Below are 20,985 nucleotides of genomic sequence, written 5' to 3'. Positions count from 1 at the left end.
ACTGTTGTTTACAAGACTCCTATTTAACTACCTGCAGAAACTGAAAGATGTATAGTGGATGAGATGGAACTGGAAGGTCACTGAACGCTACCTTGGGAAACTCTGTGCTTAATGCACTTCTGGTGAATTACTAGTGAAGCCCGTTCAACCAAACTTTTTACAAGTACTCATTTAATGGCTGTACTTTCTGAGTCACTGGCTTGAGAATGTGGGATCTGACCTGCAGAAATGCTGAGCACATGCAGCTGCTGGTGAAGTCAATAGGAGCTGGGCTTTGCATGTATGAAATGCTCCATAATACCAAGTGACCCAGAAAAAAACCATAAGCCTTCATGTCGCAAACTGGATGCTGACAATTAGAAAACAGTTTCACTGTGCCACAGTTACTTCTCAATAAAATGAGAAACAGCAGATGTAAATTAAGACATGGGACCCTATGGTGAATTAGAAGAAAATAAACCCCAGAAAAGCCGTGGCTTATTAAGTGAGAACTACCTGTTCTGTGTAGTGCACGAGACACACACACTGAGGAAGAAACAATAATAAAACCAAAATGGAACGCTTTATGCTTGCACCCAAGGTAGGCCGGTAAAGGGTTTACAAATTCATTCTGGTACTTCCTAACTTGTGATGGCACCTTCAATGCTTCAACATTTTTGTCCACGTGATATTAATACTTACAATGATATATTAATAGCAATATTAGTATCAAGACAGTAATAAAACCAATTTCAAAGATGATCTGTGAATAGCCCCAAACCACACAAATGTACCACTACTCTAGTAAAAACAGGACAGAGGTGCATCCTCACAAACCAAGATGTAGTTCACTGGCAGAAAGTAATGCAAAAATTAGGTCAGTATCAAAGTATATTACACTTAAAATAAAAACATATGCAGTTTAGTATTTGTGATATGTCATTGTCCTAAAACAACTTTGCTTCTATAGAACGACTCAATTAACATGCATCCCAAGAATTAATTATTGAGTTTTATCAGATCTAGGAAATCCCAAATAAATCAAAATGGCTGATGATGCTATGAAATAAATCTATGTGACAGAAAAAATGCAAAAAATTCTACATTTCACTGGTATCTTTTCAGAATCAATATAAAATCGTAATAGCACCTGAACATCAGCTAAACAGCTCCCCCCTTCTCCTCCCCAAACCGTAACAGTATAGCCCTGTTGAAATGATATGACAAACTGGCTATTCTTTTCTTTTCTGTTAAAGAGCTTGGATTTTCACTTAAGACAATAGAAAATATGATCAACTATTAATAGTCCAAAAGTTCTGAAATTTATATTGCATTCATGATTTGGAATCTAAGGGACTAAAACCCAGTATTAAATGAATCAGATCTTCTATAATGATTTGCTAGAAAAATACCAGCAAGTATTTCCATTACTATGGCATTATAATAAAAAACATAAAAGATGTGCAAGAAGAAATAATAAATTATGTTCTCTTTTGAAAACAAACTAGAACTGGTCCTGAGGATTCGTATATACATATATTACTTCTCAATCAATTTGTCAGTTTAATGAAATTGTTACTCAAAGTCCAAAAATTTCGTTCACGTGAATATCATGTATAGTTATCAAGAGTTTTAAAGCCAATGATATTTTGTTTGCACATGAAAAAAAACACAGTTTTCTCAGTCAGTAGGATTTAGCAACTGAAAAATTACCCATATTCCCATAGAGTTCAGGCTTTGCTTACACTTTCATCATAATAATCTATCTACTTTTTTTGTAATTCATCATGTAAGCATCATTCAGCAGTTAAAATAAAACTAGTGTGAAAGCCCAGATTAAAGGGTCCATTAAACAGTAATGAATCATTAACGCTACTTGGCTGTGCCCAGTTGTTAAATAAAGCTATTTCAAATTGCAAGTGAATTGTGCTAATCATCAAAAAGTATTAGCATTGTAACAGAGCTTTCCATTTTAGATGGTCGTCTGAAGCATTAAATTTTAATTTATATCTTTGAGAGATTTTAAACTGCCATACATACTAAACTACTAAAGCAATGCTCTGTTGCCCAGGATCCCACGCAAGCCATAGAGCTGCTGCTTTTTTTTTTTTTTAATACCTCTTTTAATGAACTGGGCTCCATATGACCACTGTGCAGAGAGTTTGTGTTTTGTATGACATCACACCATCTGCATTCTTGCTTCTCCTTTGCTTTTGTGAATAATGTGTGTTTACTAAAAACTGAACAAAAAACACTATTGGACAGAACCTTAGAAACAAACCAAATAATTTTTAAATGCTATGATCGCTATCACTTGACCTCATTCCACAACTGTTCTCCAAACAGATCCTTTCATATAAAAATTTGCTTGGTGAAACCATTTTTAGAAGCTTCACTAATACTAATCAAACTTGACAGTGCTCAAGCAAGAAGAGAACCCTCACATACCAGATCCAAAATGACAAATCTGCGTCCATGAGCTCTCCCTACGCCCCTCCCAAATTAAAGCTTTAAAATAAAGACAATTGTCATTAGTGAGCTATTAAAAAGAAATAGAGCTCCAGAAGTTATTGATTCCTACCCTTGGTCCTCAAAATCCCCTTGGAACATGCTTTTGCAGCCTTTTATTAGAAACAGTCTGGCAATATGAACTGCTGAAATAAGGGTGATATTTGATGGAAAGGGTAACAGAAAAACTTTTGCTAGATTCTCAAGAACACAGAATTGCAGAGAGGAATCATTTGTCCATACTTCTGAATTCATCATCTTTGACAGCACAGGATGAAGATCTGGTTTCTGAAAGCAGTGTAGCAAAACAGCTTTTCCATCCACAAAATAACTTTGCTACTCACAGAACTTCAACTTTCCAAGTGGAAAAGATTGCTTGCCTCCACAAACATGCACATTGTGCAAAGTAGCGTGATTAGCAGTTGCAGAAATCTTTCAGGTATATTTACCACCTCAGACTAGTAATTCAGAGGGTAAATTGATGATTACAACATGTAAGGCTTTATCCTCAAGTCCTTTTTAGTGACTGATCTACTCACTGAAACTACAGATAATTCAGTGAGCCTTTATCTTTTATCACGTAACTTCTATATTAAAGATTTTCAAGGGGTATTTCTCAGTAGGTTCACGAAAATGAAAAGGAATATGGAAATTTGAAGAATTTTAAGAACCAGTGAGGAAGGAAGGAAGGTAAGAAAACATGCCTATGTCATTTAAGGGGAATACTAGAAAACCGAGACTTTTGAAATTATGTCCTTTGCTGTAATCTTTTATATTGCATTGTAGCTCATTTATAAAGAGCCCTTAGCTTTTTCCTTGTTCAATTCTGTCTGCAGAATCTGTAGATATATATCTTTAAGACTCATGATATCCTGATTTCAGAACCTTTGCCACAAGGATGACATCATTAAATAACTAGAATAACTTAGAAGAAAAATTTCCCAAAGCTGCATTCTGTACTCAGAAGTCTGGCACAAAAAGACAGCAACAGGCTAACAAAAATCACAGATGGAGATATGAATGCCTTACTGTTATTAGAAGGAATCAGCGATTTACAAATATGACTTCATACTATGCTGAAATAAAATAATCTGATGTAACTACAGAAACCAAGGACATTTCAAATTATATATTCAATTGCACACTCTTAATTGATGCATTCACTGTCATGAGGGGTATTCTGCAACCATGATTATGCTAAAAGTGATTGGTGATTGACTTTCTGATTTCACAAAGAACTAGAATCAATGACTCAGCTTGTTTCTCCCAGTCCTGTGCATATTTGTTTTTCTGGATTTTTAAATTCCTACCTTCTTTCTCACCACTATATCATCTAACTTAGTAGTCTACCAATTAAAATCTATGACATCTACAAATACTAAATATAACCTGAGAGAAGATCATACTATGTTCCATGTAAACAGAGGTGTATGCTTCCACTTACTCATATTCATGACTTTACTTTGTTAAAATACAATTGCACAAGAGGGTTATAGAGCATCTCTATTTAAAACAGGCCAGTTGGCAAATGGGAGAGGCTCAGAAATTAATGGTGAGCTTTGTAAACAATCTCAGCAGAAGCTTTTAGTTTTACACGTGCTTTTTTTGTTTTGCTATGGGAATATTCTTCTCTTCCTTGTGAGATTATTGACTAAAGTCTTTCTGAAATTCTTTAATCAGGCTCCGAGTTTTTTCTTGGCCAACTAGTAAAATCCTTCTAATTGAGGAAACTGTATTAGAAGCTATGATGAAACCTACAAAGCACTACATATCAGAAGCCAAAGTTAAAATTAGGATGCAAACAAAAAATTAGGATACATAGCATACATACACTTTTGTAAAAATCATAAAAGTTGTATGAGAACAAGATGAAAAAAGAGTTATACAACAAAAATAGAAATTTAGGGCACACAATATCCCCAAATACTTCAATAAAAATTGACAAAACACACTAGCAGGAGTGTGTATCATCTCAAAATATCTAAAATGGACAAACACATGTAAAAAGTTCTATTTCCGGCCAGCTGTCAATCTGACTAAAATAATATAGTAGATCATCCCTAAAAATGTTATTTAAATTAACAACTGAGAAAAAAATTCATTAAAAAAGCAAACCATCTACAAGATGTTCCATGAGTAAAGACACAGGCCCCACCAGTACCACAATATTGTAGGTGCCAAACACACTAATCTTTACCATAGACTATTTTCCATAGATATTTGTTAGTGTTCTGACTGTAATGCATTCAATCTATGAAACATAATTCAGTTTCAAAGGGTTATTTGTGGAATTTTCAAATGCATAAGAAAAGCTTACCGTTCTTTAAACTAAAAAAGTTGTATTATTTCTGATACTATGATATGCAAGAACAATATGGAAAGATGGGGTTATGCATTGTGTTTTATTTAAGAATAGATCTTAATACTGCCAGGCTTTATTTCTCCTTCCACAAAGTCTGAGGCAATCTGGATGCAAAAAAGTCTTACAGCCCAAATCTCAAAACCTAAATGGCCTGCCTACGTAACTTCACTGGTATGTGTGCTATCATTACCGACACCATTATGAGCAGAAATCTCTCTCAGTCTCACAAGAATAAATTAATGAACATATAGGATGACTTAACATGAAAACTTCCCCACCTGTGTATCCTTGTACTTTTCTCTTAAGTCCATGAGCCGGTGATAAGCTTTAATTGCTTCTGAAAACTCTCCAACATCTGTACTGGTGAGAAGATAATTCTCCCATATTTGCCAGTGCTCATAGTTGCACTTGAGAGCTTCTTGGAGGGTTCGAAATGCTTTGATTCTAATCAATAATAAAAAAGAAGGATAGAAAAGAAGATTCCATAATAAAGATTTAATACAGAAGATTTCTATATTAAAATCAGCTGGCACTGTATCAACTAAAAAGCTGCTTATTTAAAAAATTAGGTTTAGAAAACAGTGCAATGTAAAAGTTATTTTTCATAATTTACAATACTGATAATTCCTTAATCTCTCTTGCCAATTATTTTCTATAAGTTCACTCCACAGTACACAATGTAGAGTCTGAACTACGTAATTTCTATGTTAGCTCTCATAATTACATTTTGACAAAAATTCATTATAATTGTGCCATCTATGTCAATATTTTCTTTTCTGAATTTTTAACTGGAATCGTAAGAAAACAATCTTCCTCATGCTGCAGTTGCAACACACATTAAAAAATTAAATATCACTGAGTCCATGGCAGATGCAGAATGATATTGACACAGAGGAAGGTTACTTGACAATAACAGCTTTTTGTGACTTATTTTAAACATTTGCATGTGGTAAACGTGCATACCCATTGCACAGAAGCCCAGCATTTTCAACCATGTTTTTCTTATGTCAGCTGGAAGCTTTACTTACACTCTCTGTTCCCTGACACTACACTGCTTAGTACAAATGTGTCACAGTGGCCCCAAACACTATTAGGGTCCCTCACCAAAGGTGCTGCCCAGCAAACTATCTCATAGCGGCAGGAGAAAGTGTTGTGGAATAAAGGCGGACAGAACAATTCCTATAATGTCACTGTCAAGTCAGGAAGCATCTTTATTTTTTCACATGGATCGACTGCAGACAACCCTTTACCATTCCCTTACTCACGGAGAGAAGTAATGGCATTCTCTGGTAAGGAACATAAAACAGTTTGGCCAAATCAAGAATATGGGCTGAAAGCAGCTGACCTACAGTTTGCAGAGGTATGACCTCCTGCACAACATGCAATCAATGCTGCCAGAGAGGTGGCAGAAGGAGTAAGAAGTCTTAATGCAGTCTGAAGCATATGTTTAAAGCTTTAAACGTACTGCCGAAGGTTTCAATAAATTTGAAACTTTAAAAAAAGCTCTGCTAGAGAATCAGAACGATACGGTTCTTAGGACTTCAAGAGATTGAAGCTTACTCTCAGCTGGACAGTCATGATATATAGAAAACCCACAAAGGAATAAATACCTTTAAATGAAAACTTGAAACAGAGTTTCCCCAGGCTGGTAAAAATCTTCTTTGGGGAGGTATGACAATAAATCTCTTCTTAATAAAGATCATACAAAGATGGCTTGTTATCAAAATTTGCAGTTCACTTGCACTATTGCTTAAGTAAGTTGCTAAAAGTGCTGTCTCTAAAGAAAGACAGCTCAAAGAAATTGTTGGATGAATTTCTAAAAGAGGGTCCAGGAGAATGTAAATACCCCAGCCAGGAAAAGAGAGTATCTAACTAGTGGATCAGGCCATTAAAAGTTTGGAATGCCTGGGTTAGGGAAAAATGTAAATAACTGCCAATCTAAGCCCATAGTATTAAAAGTTACCAAATACAGACAAAGAGAGCTGACTGATAGAGCAAAATTATTGAAGGAAACCAGGTCATTTGGCATAGCTATGGCAGAATAGTTCACCAGCAGGATTTTCCCATGTTCACTCCCCTTTTCTCTCTCTTCTGATATACGTGATGCTGCCACGTAAATACACTAACAGTTGGGTTTCCTCCACTGTTAATAGTCCTAGTGAGGGATTTCAAACCCCGATTTTGATAGATTATATTAGAAAAGAATGGAGACCTGCTCTTTCCTCTGTGGATTTTGCTACAATGGAAGCTGGGATCTGCCACAGCTCTCTGATAGGCTGGAAGATGCTCTTGCTGACTGGTGTACCCCAATCACCTCGAGAGACTGTTTCTGAAACTAGTCTTCAACACCTGCAGGATTAGCCTGTATGATCTCCCCCATATTCTCCAAAAAGTTAGTAAGTTATCAGGAGGGCAGATGCCAATCAGATGGAACTATGAAATGTAGATAAGATACCAGAGGGATGGGATGGAAATCATATTCCTCAAATCGTCATTCTTGCTATGCTAATAAAGTCAATTCATATAATGATGGAGTATCCTTAACCAGGGCACCAGTTAAACCAATTCATATCCAAACAGGAAACAGCAGGCAGTAATGGTGTATCAACCCTGTCTTGGAAACCAGGAATCTTTCACCCAAAGGACAGAGGGCCAGTCCCAGTTTGTTCTGAGAAATATGAGGTCTAGATTTCAAAGACCTCCTGGCACCCAGAGAAGTTTTTTCTGGTAAACCGAAGACTAGAGCCTGTTTTCATCACAATTAATTTTTCTGGAGGAAATTCAGAACACACAAAACTTGTGGACTCCTAAAAAACAAACAAACCCCAAAAAACCACAAAATCCCTTTCATTTGGGTGTCAGCAAGTTGTTTGCATACACTTTTCAAAAAGACTTACACATTTTATGTTTGTCTGTTGTATGAGACTCTGCTAAGCTTTACCCAAATGACTGATTTAAGAGCCTGGTTGGAGCAAAGCTTGATTTTGATGATGGAGCAAAAGAAAACAACTAACTTAAATATCTCATTTTTGTTTTCCTTTTTTAAATCCTCTCCCCGCTTTTTTTCTTTTTTTTGCTAGCAGGCTTGAAAAATAAGAGTTTACACTTTCACCACCACTTGGCCCCCCAAAATAAATTACACTGAAGAGTACTACTACAAATATCCTGTTTTGAGAGTGGGTTAAACTAACTCAACACACTGTCTTGATCTGTAACGGACTACACAAATAATCAAAGAATTTGCTATTCCACAGCAAATAGAAGCCACGCTCAGCTATTAGCATGTAATACTGACTTAAGATTTCCTGTACACATATTCCTCTCCCACATTATTCCTGTGGAAAAAAAAGCTCAGAAACATGTCTCCCTTTACTGCTTTTGATACAATATCAAAGAGGTCACAAGTTTTATATGTATTTAGCATGTTAAACCACAAAAGTAGATTAACAATAATTAAACCAATAAAGTGAAAATAATCACTCAGTCATTTCTCAGCTTTATAGTAGATGAACAGTCAGAAAAATTATTTTGATTAGATACTTTTATGAAACAAGCCTAAGCCAGCACACAGAGCATCTGACATACCCTTTTGAACTTTATGCAAAAGGAGTAATCTATCACACACAGTCTAAGACAATAAATTGGGCATTCTCAAGGCTCTGCCAAAGATGAAAATAACTACTGAAAAGTTAAAAGAAGCTCTTGATTCCTATTACTTTTTAGTCTTGAGTAGTTATTCTAACCTTCATGTTCTCTTCCCTCCTGCTCCTATTAGAATATCAAACCACCTCTTGAATTCTTTTATGATATTATTTCCTACATTTCCTTCGTACATTTACCAATTTACTCTTTTATGTAAATTTACTATTCTTCTCTTTTTTAGTTTGCCTCCTGACTGCATAACTGTATAAATTGATGTCAGATTTTGAGTAAATTTTTTCAAAATTTATTGTATTCTTTTGTTTCATTCTTTGGGGACAAGTTATAATATGAAAAGTCTTCTTAAATATTAAGTTCTTTCAGGTATTCTGTGTTTACAGGTAACTTTTATTACACTGAGTTGAAATAAAGAACAAGAAGGCAGTCCATTTAGGTCAAAGCTTGTTGTACTAATGGTTAATTTCAAGGGAAAAGAACAAGCGAGCTATTATGTGTGTAGATCTCTATCTGCTTTCATAATATAAAAAATAAACTTCCTGTTTTTCCCTTAAACCTACTGAGATTAATGTAGTATGAATTGCCATAGGTCTGAATATATAGTTTGCTTGAAATGGACATATCTTTTTAACTTCATAGTCAAATTAGTTTCCACCTTTAGTATGAACGTTTTGCACTGGTTGTAATTACTGCATCATAAATCCTTTTAACAAGAAAAAGCTTAGGGTGAGAGGTTGCTACTTTTATAAAGCTTATGAAACTATTTCCTGCAAAAGGAAATAAGTTATCAATGATCCAACCTGGGACAGAGAACTGAAGGGATAAGACTTACAAAATATGAGGTAACCACATTATAAGAATAAAAAACTGTATGTCAAAAAAAGGAATTCACAATTATTTATTTTGGAAGCAGTATCTTCTAATCCTTTTGAAGTACTTACTTCTGTTTTAATCTGATATAAGCAGTTGATAAATTGTTCCATGCCTCAGCATTCTGTAATGATAAGAGGAGAAATACCAAAAAAAATTATTAATTTATATTATGCTTACTTCATAAAAATATGTAAATAAAACTACTGTGAAATAGTAGTTGATTTTGCTAATCATGCATATTAACACATATTTTGTACAAGGCAGTCAAAATATTACACTGAAATAGAAAATATTATATTAAAATAGAAATACATAAATAAGCATTACTGACTACAGCAACAATCAGGTATATAAATATCAATTAACTGCGTTCTGGTTGGAATACGCTAAGTCAGCTCTTGCCTTCAGTTTAAACTGTAAACAGGCATCCTCTTCTGGATCTAGTTGGAATGGCTGGAGGTGTCGGTGCTCCCAGCAGCTCATCACTTCTCACTAGCTGGAAGCTACTTACCTGCACCACTCTGTTAATGGAAAAAATTATCTGAATGCCCTCTAATGCACCTCAAGCAAATCTATCAGGGTTAGTTCCAACAGTGTTTATCAACTGTTTTGGCTGAAAAGGATTGTGAAGTGCTCAGACAATCTTTCCTCTGGTAAAACCAGCAGAGCCATGTACAGAGATGACTCTTGCACATCGCCTGATGCTACTGTAAATTTGAAGATACAGCAGTGAATTCAGCAAAGTGACAACTAGCATGAACTTGAAGAATAGGACCTGAGTACTGCAATGAAATGTACCCTGGTACTGAAGGCTATCCTCAGGCTTAAGGAGCATTTAAATCATGTTGGGAAACCTTTTAGAGGCTTAATTCATAAAAGTGATCATTGCATTTCTGCAGGGCATTGTATAACAATAGGTTTCACCTCCATAACTAAGAACCAGACCAGCATCCTTTACTCACAAAAGAAATACCACTTAACCCACAGAGAAGTCAGTTGGCGTGTTCATATGAATATAATCAAGTACAGGCGCCAGACAGATAAGTGAAAACGTTAGTATCTACTTGGAAGTAAATCTACTGTACTGAAACAAAAAAATATCAATATATAAAGTAAAAATTCCAGTTGAATACAGGGTTGTCTGCATGTATGTTTTGGTGTTGTTTTTTTTTTCAAGTAGGTTATTTAATTTTATTGATTAAAAAAAAGAATACGCTGTCACCTTTCATTGCTCTCTGTTCCCCAAGAGAAAAGAATGACTGATAGTTTCTATCAAGAAGGTGGCATTAACTCTAAGTGAGCAACATGCTGGTGGTCGGGCCTTTTGATAAAAGTATTGCCAGTACATTCCCACAATCCAGCTAACACCTCTGCTGTCTCAGTGCACAGTCACACTCAAACTGCAGTATTGTACACATGCTTGTCCCGTGCATCCTGAATAACTGCCTAACAAGCTCCATTCTTCCTGTGCTTGTGAACTATATAGTTACCTGTCATACAACCACTTATTTGACTTTTTTTTTCAGGAAAATTTGATTACTTAGAGGACTAAGCATTTTAATTTTTTTATCTCTCTTTAATACTCCTGACAGTCTGCTCATTCCCTTTTCTCTGTTTTATCAATGTATGCAAGCATAAAGGAATTTCTGCTCAAACATATTTTAACATTCACACACACATACTTGGATGAAGTTAACTATTGGACAAGTATTTTTACGATGTCTCATGACAAAAATATATCCTTCATGCACAAGTTTAATTTATTCAAAGGGCTAAGGTTTAAACAAGTTTTTCATTTCATTTGCTTGTTTATAATGAAAAGATCCTTATTGCTTTTAGATAAGCCATCTGAATTGCTTGTTGAGAAGTACATACATCTGGTTCCAACGTCACACAGCGCTGAAATGCTTTGGCAGCACCTTCATAGCCTTCTAAAGCAATGTATGCGCAGCCCAAGGAAAACCATACACCTAGCTGGAGAGGAAAAAAAATGGATGATTAGATATACCTACATACATATCTCTGCACAAAAGAAATAATTTTGCCTGGATGCTCAAACACACGCTACTCTTGTTGATTTTACCTGATTTTCAGCTATCGTAATAGTATCGCATTGCAATAAATAATAACCTGTATGCAGAATATAGGAAAACTTTAGGTTCAAAGCTTTAATAAATATGGATAAACAAAGGTGTTGACTATCTAAAGACCGCTTAACCATGTCTGAAGTGCTCTTTAACAATTCATCTTCATTTGGAGAAGAAAGTGACAGCTATTTAGAGTTTTGCATATTTTGCTTTAACTTGTGAAAAATCCACGTTCAATTTCTAGTATTACAATTAGGTCAAATGGCACAAACTAGGAAATGTATTTCAAGGAAATCACATTTTACAAGAAACATTTCTAATGACTGAACATGAACACTTCAAAATTACAGCACTTTCTACTTGTCAGGATATCAATCTTCTCTAGTTTATAATGCAATGTTGAGAGATAGAACTTTTCTGTGGAGAAGACCTATCTGAGCAGGTACCTAGTAAAAATCATACAGTGACAGCAAAGAATGGTAAATAATTTTCTTTTCTTCATAATTTGAAACAAGGTATTTTGCCTAGCAGTAACTATGTATCAAGGTTTCAACTGAACACAAAAAATGTGAGAACTGGACATGATGGAGAAGGTTGGGAAAGGTGTCCAAAAGGGATTCTTTAGCAGACAAGAAGAGTGAGATGAAAAGTCTCTGGGGTGGGAATTAAGTCAAGAAGCTGAGATGCTATGATACAGAGGCAAAAAGTATACAGAAAATTGAATAGGTCATGCAGATGGAAGAATGTACTTGCCTTGATCCTGACCAGTATGAAAGATCAGGTTCAAAACGTTACCATACGAAAGACACTTAGTAATGCACCTAGAGTCACTAGTCCTCCAAGAACAAAGGCAACTCATTTATTACAGAGAATGTGGAGGCACCCTTTCAGGGACTGTAGTGATAGGATGAGGGGTAATGGTTTTAAACTGACAGAGGGTAGATTTAGATTAAATACTAGGAAGAAATTGTTTACTCTGAGAGTGGTGAGGCACTGGAACAGGTTGTCCAGGGAAGTTGTGGATGCCCCATCTCTGGAAGTGTTCAAGGCCAGCTTGGATGGAGCTTTGAGCAACCTGGTCTAGTGGGAGGTGTTCCTGCCCATGGCAGGGGGGTTGGAACTAGATGATCTTTAGGGTCGCTTTCAACCCAAACCGTTCCATGATTCTATGTTAAATTTAAGAGCTACTTAAAATGGAAAAACTGTGTTAAAAATTAAAAGGGGCAGCTAAAAGAGTAAAGGTCTGCAGAAGACTTGAAACATTTAAAGACAAGACATTTCAAGGCTTGGAGAAACTGCATCCTGCCTTTCAAAAAGGCTCTAAAATGACTAGGCAATCATAACAGTTAAAAACAAAATAAAGAACATTATTCAGAATAACAGGATATACTCGAAAAGCTGGTGTGAAGAGAAATGAGAAAGCTACAAAAGGACAAGCCTGACAAGTTAAATGGAAAAACGTGGTAGCTGTGTAAAAAAAATAAACCCAAAGCCAAACAAACAAAAAACCAAGGTTCATTGCCTTTGATTTACTATAGCTATGAAATGATATCCTATCATCTGTTAGATATCTGGAAAGGAAGCATGAATTTCTTCCACAATATAAGAAGGCAGTGAGTCTTTAATAATTTATTTAGGATACAGTTTAAGAATGGAGTTAAGCTATTTTGTGTGGAAAGAATGGTAAGAATTCTCTTTTTACTGGGGAGGGCATGAAATCTGCTGATGCCACTGGCTGATGTAACGATTGCTCTGAGGAAAGTGACTGACTGAAAGGTGGCAAAAGGAAAACTTTGTCCAAAGTTCAAAAAAGACTTTTGTCAAGGATTGTGGAACTAGGTTAAAGTTCTTTTTTGGAAATACAAAAAACTCTGTTGCCTAGAGGTTCAAATGTCGCTACTGATTGGAAAAACACATGCAAATGAGCTGTAATTTTTTATCCTTTCCAAAACTGAAGACAGTGACCAGCAAAGGAAGATAATTTAGGCTTGGACTCTTTGTTAAAACTTGCCATCAGGAATTTCCAGACAAGCCTTTAATAAGTCTAAATGATTATGAAATGCTTTAAGAAAGTCTAAACAATTCTCTCATATTCGTGAGAATATGGTTCCAAAATAAGCTAATTATAGTATAGCTGAAAAAAACCCAAATAATATATCTGAAGAATTTTTTTCTTTTTTTTTTTTTTTCAGATCTAGTAAACTCTTCAGTACAATACTCTTAGGAGTACAGCAGTGTTGGTTTAGAAACAATCTATACCCTGCACAGTAAAATTAGTCTTTGAAGTTAGTAATTACAACAACATTTTAAGAGCTCTAGTTGAGTGAAATCCTGGCTGAGTACCTTTTTAATTACTCACTTTTTGGCATTATTTTTCTCCCTTATAATTCAGTCTCTTTTGAACACAACACACTAACAGAACATACTATAGTTTTAAGTAAGTATAGAGACTTTTATTATCATTTCCAATGAGAGACTCTAGCTCAACTCTTAAGTTACTTTTACTATTTCAAGATGAATGAGAATTGTTAAGAATAAGGCTCTCATTTCATTGTCCAAAACTTTAAATTCCAGATGTAGTTGATGGCAAGCTGACTTCTAAAGTGTGACTGTTTTCCCAAATTGGACAGAGGTCACTTGTCTTGCTTCACACCCAAGAAAATTAGCCTGAGAAGTTATGAGCCAAATAGTCCAGCACAAAAGAGGATTATACTTTTCTTGCAGACTGTGACATGGTGAAGAATGGTGTGGGCACGAAAAAGGTGCTACAAACACTCTATTTCTGGAAAATTCAAATGTGAAGTGACTGGATATAGAGAATCATACCCTTCAGTACAAGAACTAACAAATATATAATTTAACAAACCATAAGTTTTGTTACACAGACTTTCACCCCTGGAGAACTGACTGCATGAGCTCTTTGATTGCTGGAATTGTCTCAGTCTACCCTTGCAAGATGTTCACAGTGATAGTGCAAGAGAAATGTGTCTGTCACCCACTAGGCACATACTAGAACAAGCAATGCTGTGAGCAGCAGTGCTAATGAAGACGAGTTTCAGATATATTGGAACTGTAAGACTTTCATTCCTTTGTGGATTCTCCGAAGTCTAATATGGTGGTTGTCTCATACTGCAAAGACCTACCCTCAGAGTTGTCAATCAAATTTGACCAGTTGGCCAAAGAGTACCCAAGATTAAAGGTGGGTTGATAGAGAATGGTCTTATCCAGTAGATATTTTGGGGGATCACTTGCCGCAGTCTAAAAATCCCTCCCGCCAAAAAGGTTTCTGATAACCACCAAAAAATAAGAATTTCTTTGTAATAGGGAGTCCTTGCTTAACTGATAAATTCTTCACAACTCTGGGAACAATTTGTTAATGAATATTTTCCTTGTATTAAAGTCCTTGCATCTAGAATCAGCCTACTCTCTGCTCTTTGTCCACAAGACATCCTGGAATAGGAAACAATTCATTTCTGTAGTGACAGAATACAGATAGACTTTAGAAGACAGTGCTATGCCAATCCACACTATCCATTTGCTCAATCTATTTGCTTGAAACTATTCATTTGAATCTTAAATAGCGCTTCCTGACCAACAACAGGAGGAAATGTTCGCTTTCCTATATGGAGTGGCCTATTTTTCTTGGATTGCCTTTCATTTTAAGCTTCTTTGGATAGGACACAAAACAAAAAAGCATCTCAGCAGAATATTTCTCAGCTTTGAGGCCTGTAGGCCGTCTACTGCAGCCCTCTATTATCCAGAAGTCCTCTTGATTTCAATATGGTTCCTATGTGAGTAATATGTATTTTGTTGGCATTTCCTGAGTCAGTAAGAGAACTGAAAGACAAGGGAAGCATTTTTGTTCATTTTGCTTTCCAGTCTAAAGGTGTTTATAAGTTATCTGGAGTTCACTTGAATAAGAACAGGTCTCTGATTCACTGGAATAAATTATGCCATTGAAATACAAAAAAGTTTCAGGATATAAGATTTGAAAGGCTGGAGGCCTTTAAAATTTTTCTACTGCAGAAGTCCAGCTAGTTATGTGGAACTCAAAACAGCAGTCATCTTCGGAGGGCAAGAAGGAATATCCTGCTTTCACATGGACCTGGAAATGGCTATGAAGAACAAAATTTATATACATAAACAACCAAAAAGCTGTTTTAAATTCTCAAGACCTTTCACACAGGGTGGACCTTATTGGGATGGGATATAGTGGCTGATTAACTGAAACAAGATAACAAAAATTGTCTGCAGAACAGCTTGCAAAGGATCTGTCAAAATACCCAGCTTTACCGAGAGAACTCTTTTGACTGTGGTTTCAGTTTTGATGCATCACTGTAATAAAAGCTACTGTTATCACAAGTGTAAAACAATGCTTCTCAGGGACTACAGAGCAGGACAGACTAGAACACTTGAAAAAGTCTTTTGTGAAATACAGAGATCAGAGTTTGTAACTCAAAGCCAACAGACAAAGCAAAAGAATAATTTCATTAAAATCTGTACAGCATTCTTCTTATGAGTGTTTTGCTTGACACCTGTTCACGATTTATTTAATGATAATTATTGATTTTCATTGGCTTGATCTCTTTGAAATAAAAGAGCTGCACAGGCAAAGAGTTAGCTGCATGCAAGGACCTGAAAGAAAAAGCACGTCTTAATTTCATCATGCTACCATTTTTAGCCAGGCTTCCAAATACATGGTGAAAAAGTTGCTAAGAATAGTAAGAAGCTATTATTTTGACAATTATGCACAGAATTGCCTTCTAAAAAAGAGTGTCATCATTCGAAACTGAATACACCAACTAAACCCAAGCCATACGTGTATCATCTCCCAACCTGCATTGGGTTGATCTGCACTGAACGTTCAAAGCACTCCACGCATTCCCTGAATTCCCGGTTGCGGAGATGCAGGAGGCCTTTAGAGCGCTGGGCACGGGCGCTGCGGTGCCTGGAGATCTCCCAGGCCTTGTCATAGTACTGGTGGTCTTTAAGAACATCACCAAGCAAACAATATAATCCTGCTGTTTCCTTTTTCTCTAGCTCCCGCCTGAGTATTTCTTCTGCCTGTTAAAGAACAAAGAGAAATCAACACGTAGTGGGACAATTTATTTTCAGTTAATTGCCTACCTGAACAAATACCCCTTTAGCACCTTGTAATCATAGTTGAAGACTAAGAAGTAGGGATAGGGAGGAAACAGTATCTTGATCCAACGCAGCATCAATGATGAAGTCTAGAAAGAGCCTAGTTCCAAATTGTTTTTAAAAAAACACACTTGAACATCAACATAATATGGTTGCTTTCGGTTTAATGCACCAAGGGAAATGTACCCGTTAAAACAAGAAGCAGCTTGCTCCTCATTTTATATCTTAGGTGTGTATTCTGTCCCAAGAGCAAATATCAGTCCTGGATATCAAACCTACACCTACCTCATATCTTAATGGTGCTGATACTGCATTGCTATGTGCAATCCTAATAGTTTATCATCTATGTTTTTTATAAATCCTAGTAAGTACTCTTGCAATGACTGTCATTCCTTTTTTTCTAATTGCTCTTTTCTGAAAATAGTTATTTCCATTCTACTATGTCTGAAGACACATCCACTTTCATACCATTGGTTTTGGAAATGCTACTCTTTTACATAAGATGCAGAAGTTATAAATTTATCCAAATGTTTGAGATAAAATATATTCAGAATATATACAGCATTATGGAAAAGAAGACACAAGCTGGGTCTCCCAGACGTGTATTATGGGCTGTAACCAGCTTTCAAAAGCTCTTTATCTCAGGGTCACTATCTTGCACTGACAATAAAATTCTTGTTTCTCTTTTAAACAAGAGATAGTGTGTTTTCTGTGGCTTTTTGAAAAGATAAATACACTGGACAGATGATCTGTTGTTCAGACCGAACTCTTACCTCAGTACCCTGCTGCAAAAATGTAACATACGTAATTCAGCATGGTATAATTTTTCTATTAGAAAAGATCTATTGGAAGCATCTGAACCAAGAAAGAGTCAATGCAGCCTGCCACAGAACTAAAGTTTGACATTGTAACAGTAAACATTCTTCTATCATAGCTAGTTTATCTAAAAGGAAAGCTGATTTCATCTCTGCATTTAAATTATTATTGCTTCTCTTGTTTCTACAAGAACTACTTTCTTTGCCCTTCAGACGATCTCTAGAGAATCAAAGTCACTTACTCCTGTTCCTCCAAACTGTAAAATTCAATGATCCTGTCTGAAAATCATCTTTAGAAAAATGACTTTGTTTTGAAATATTTAATGTATAGTAATTTTAACGCTTCATTCTTACTATCGTTTTTATTAAATAAAGTAGCAGTTAAAGTCTACAAATATTTGAAGTGCACAAACATGAAGAAACTATTACTTAAAGTTTAGAATTTGCCTGGTGAAAGTACTAGAAAACCTCACCTAACAAGAAGGTTGCACTTGCAGAAGGTTTGTTTAAAGGGCAGCTTAGTTCCCCTTCCCTGCCTCCATTAGTTGCTATGACAAGATTAAAGGAACCCATTTTAATAATATATCTTTAAGATTATTTTTTTTCTAGAGCACAGAGAACTGGGTGCTTTATTACTGCAGTAATAGCATTAGGCACCAAAAGGTCAGGTGGGTTTTTTTTTCCCCCCTTCGAATAAAGAAAAAAGACTGAAGTGTTTCTGTGCGAACAGCAGCTATGAGGTGAAAAGTGCACTGCATGCTGCTGCTTTACCTCTTCCTCTGCAGGGCACTTCCAAGCTCAGATTGCTTTTCTGTGGCAGTGCCTAGGACTAATCATACACTAGACTAGAAAGCCAACCACTCACTAATTGCATCTCACATTTAAGAGCATAAAAACATCAAGTTCTGGTCTAAGCTTACAAGAATTTGTTGCCAACATAAATATTTCAGCACACAGACAAATCAGAGAACTAAATAAGCATAAGTCTGACTTTTCCTTCATCCGATTAGCTATCTGATCACCTCTCTGGCATGTTGCAAACATTTTTATTACTTAAATCTTTAAAGGCTTATACAAAGGGGATCATAACTACAAACAACAACAAAAATATACTGTATTCTCAAAACATTTGTCATTTGTCCTGTACAAAACCAGATAATATTTTAAAACAGGATTTCTCATTTTGCCTGGGGTTTTGTGAAGAAAAATATTCCTGTCTCCTAAATTTGTACTGAACTAGCTTCAAAAACGCACATTTATTCTTTGATAAGAACCACGCTTCTGCAAAAGGCAAATCTTCTCTTAACATAAAATATTATCAAGAAACATTTTCCACACAGCTCAGACAATGCACATAAAAGAAATATAACCACTAGAAGTTTATTCTTACCCATTAAACAGATATTAATGATTAACTCGCATGCTTTATAACTAAAAATTATATCTAAATTAAATAAGCTTTGATAAGAAAATTATCAAATAAAAGTTACCTAAAAAGAAAAAAATGAAGCTGTATAATCCTTGCTGACTGAAACAGATTTAATTATAACAACGCTGCTTTTCACAGAATGGTCTGTGCCAGAATTGATGGCATTCAACACTCAGTTCAAAAGTCAGTTGATCTAAACATGAGAACGATTTAGGCTGGTATCTTGCTTTCTGGACTACTACAGTTGGCATGGGAATTAAAAAGGCAAAGCTTCACAAAAATCCACAATCACTAAAGAGGGTGCTGTTTTAAATAAAAGGTGGTGCCTTTTTATTATTCACTACAGAGACTACTGGGAAACAAGTTCAGGATTCATCCTGCACTTCCACTTGCTGTCCCATCTACATGTTCCCATGTTTTTATTTTAATTCTTTCCTAAAAGGCCCTGTTAGCCTCACTCTTCACAGATCTACCAGTTCTATTATTTGACAATTAATTCCCTTGCTAGTTCAAAGTATTTCCTAAAACGCTCTCACCTTTTCTGCTTGTGCATTATTTGCTAGGCTATGAGAGAAGTAGCATGAAGAAGTAGAACAGATGAGCATGCAAAGAGGTAGTGAAAGAAAAGGAGAGCTCTTCAGTTTTCATTTCATCTTCGCTGTAACTTCATGTATGACCTTGGCAAGCCATTTACTCCTCTTTGTCAATTTAGTAGCTACGTATAGGAGTGCTTACCTGCCTTCTCAATCTGTTATGATATGTAGTGGAAGTCAATCAAGTTCTTGAACAATCTCATGCACTAATCGGTATAGTACTACTTGACTTTGCATCTGGGAAGCATTTTCTGAATTTAAATGGCAGCTTCTAAGATCTTACCATAATTGTGTTTCCTCGCTCAAAGTTTTTGGAGGTATCTGTGTCATGTTATGACAAGAGAAATAACTCTGTAGAACGTGAATTGCTGGATATGTTGGTCTGAAACCGGACTGTGTACCACACTGTTTAGTCCGAGGAGATGATGGCACAGGGATAGGGCTGAAAACAGGGTTGTAAGACAGAATACCAGGCTAAAGGGTAGATCTCATGAATTTATCAAAGGTCAGCAGCTACTATGGTCTGGAGCCCCTGCAAATGAGAAAGGCCTGTCTTCAACTGGAAGAACTGAAAATTCACATCTCTGGTTTATCCTTTCTTTTTTCTTTATCATGGAAATAGAGCCATTTTTAGTGTATTATCTATTTCCAGTGAGGCTGAAGAGGACCTCTTACACCTTAACCAAATAAAGTTGTCCGATGTAAATAATACTCTCGAGATGTCTGGGTCCTCCTCACAGTTAAAAGAAGGGACAGGGACACTTTTCAACACCAGTTCTCACTACGCATGTGAAGATTAGTGTCTGCTTTTGCAACAAGTCTGTTAAAGGAATACAAGTAAGAGACTGCAATGAGAAAGCCACAGCAACTGTCAACATACTGTGCATTCCGATTTTATAATACTTTTTTTGTGTTCTGTGCTCTGTTTTCTTCACTGCTTGGCACTCTGTTACTCTTCTGTTGACTCATGTTATGATATCAGTTTCTACTAGTTTTGTTCAGATTATGAAACAAGTGAGTATAGAGCCATATCTAGTAACAGTAAAAGATCCACAAAAAAAGTTTGCTAAATGTTAGTGACATCTTACTCTGCAAAATTTGTACCGCTACATGGCCCTATTATAACTGAGTGAATTATGTATTTCCCAAGTACATAGTGTGGAGCTTCGCATAGCCTTATCTACATGCACTGTTGCTTTGTCAGTGCGTGATTCAAAAGTAGAAGGACGGAACATACTACTTCGCGTAAGTACTCATCAAATGCATTGATATTGCTGATATCTGGCTGTTTTATTGGTTTTTTCGGTATTTAAATTCAGGTTTTCTATATAAAAGCATTTGTTAGTGAAAAACATGCAGAATTTTATTAAATAGAGTTTGTTCTTTTGGGCGTATATATGCTAAGTTTCTTAATGACATGAATATCCACTGAACAACATATTTCTCTAGTGGATTCTTGTGCATTTCTAAGAGAGTAACTACCATGTGTAAAAACTTTAAAAGATTTTTCATAAATACAAACAACTCATGCTCTGAAAGC

At 35.8% G+C, this 20,985-nt stretch overlaps 1 protein-coding gene across 1 annotated transcript in view; it reads right to left on the bottom strand.

The window, feature by feature from the left end:
- The window catches only part of TTC27 (tetratricopeptide repeat domain 27), a 128,294-nt gene that overhangs the window by 9,137 nt on the left and 98,172 nt on the right, over positions 1–20,985 (bottom strand). Inside the window, exons 13-16 of the mRNA XM_009880444.1 lie at positions 16,303–16,530; positions 11,255–11,353; positions 9,448–9,500; positions 5,128–5,293 (exon numbers count right to left, since the gene is read on the bottom strand). Of these exons, the coding sequence (XP_009878746.1) occupies positions 5,128–5,293; positions 9,448–9,500; positions 11,255–11,353; positions 16,303–16,530 (546 nt within the window). The remainder of the gene's footprint in view (positions 1–5,127; positions 5,294–9,447; positions 9,501–11,254; positions 11,354–16,302; positions 16,531–20,985) is intronic.

This window comes from Charadrius vociferus, unplaced genomic scaffold (genome assembly GCF_000708025.1).
Source record: "Charadrius vociferus isolate BGI_N301 unplaced genomic scaffold, ASM70802v2 scaffold62, whole genome shotgun sequence".
NCBI classification, from domain to species: Eukaryota; Metazoa; Chordata; class Aves; order Charadriiformes; family Charadriidae; genus Charadrius; species Charadrius vociferus.
This window is presented reverse-complemented; position numbering and strand designations above follow the sequence as displayed.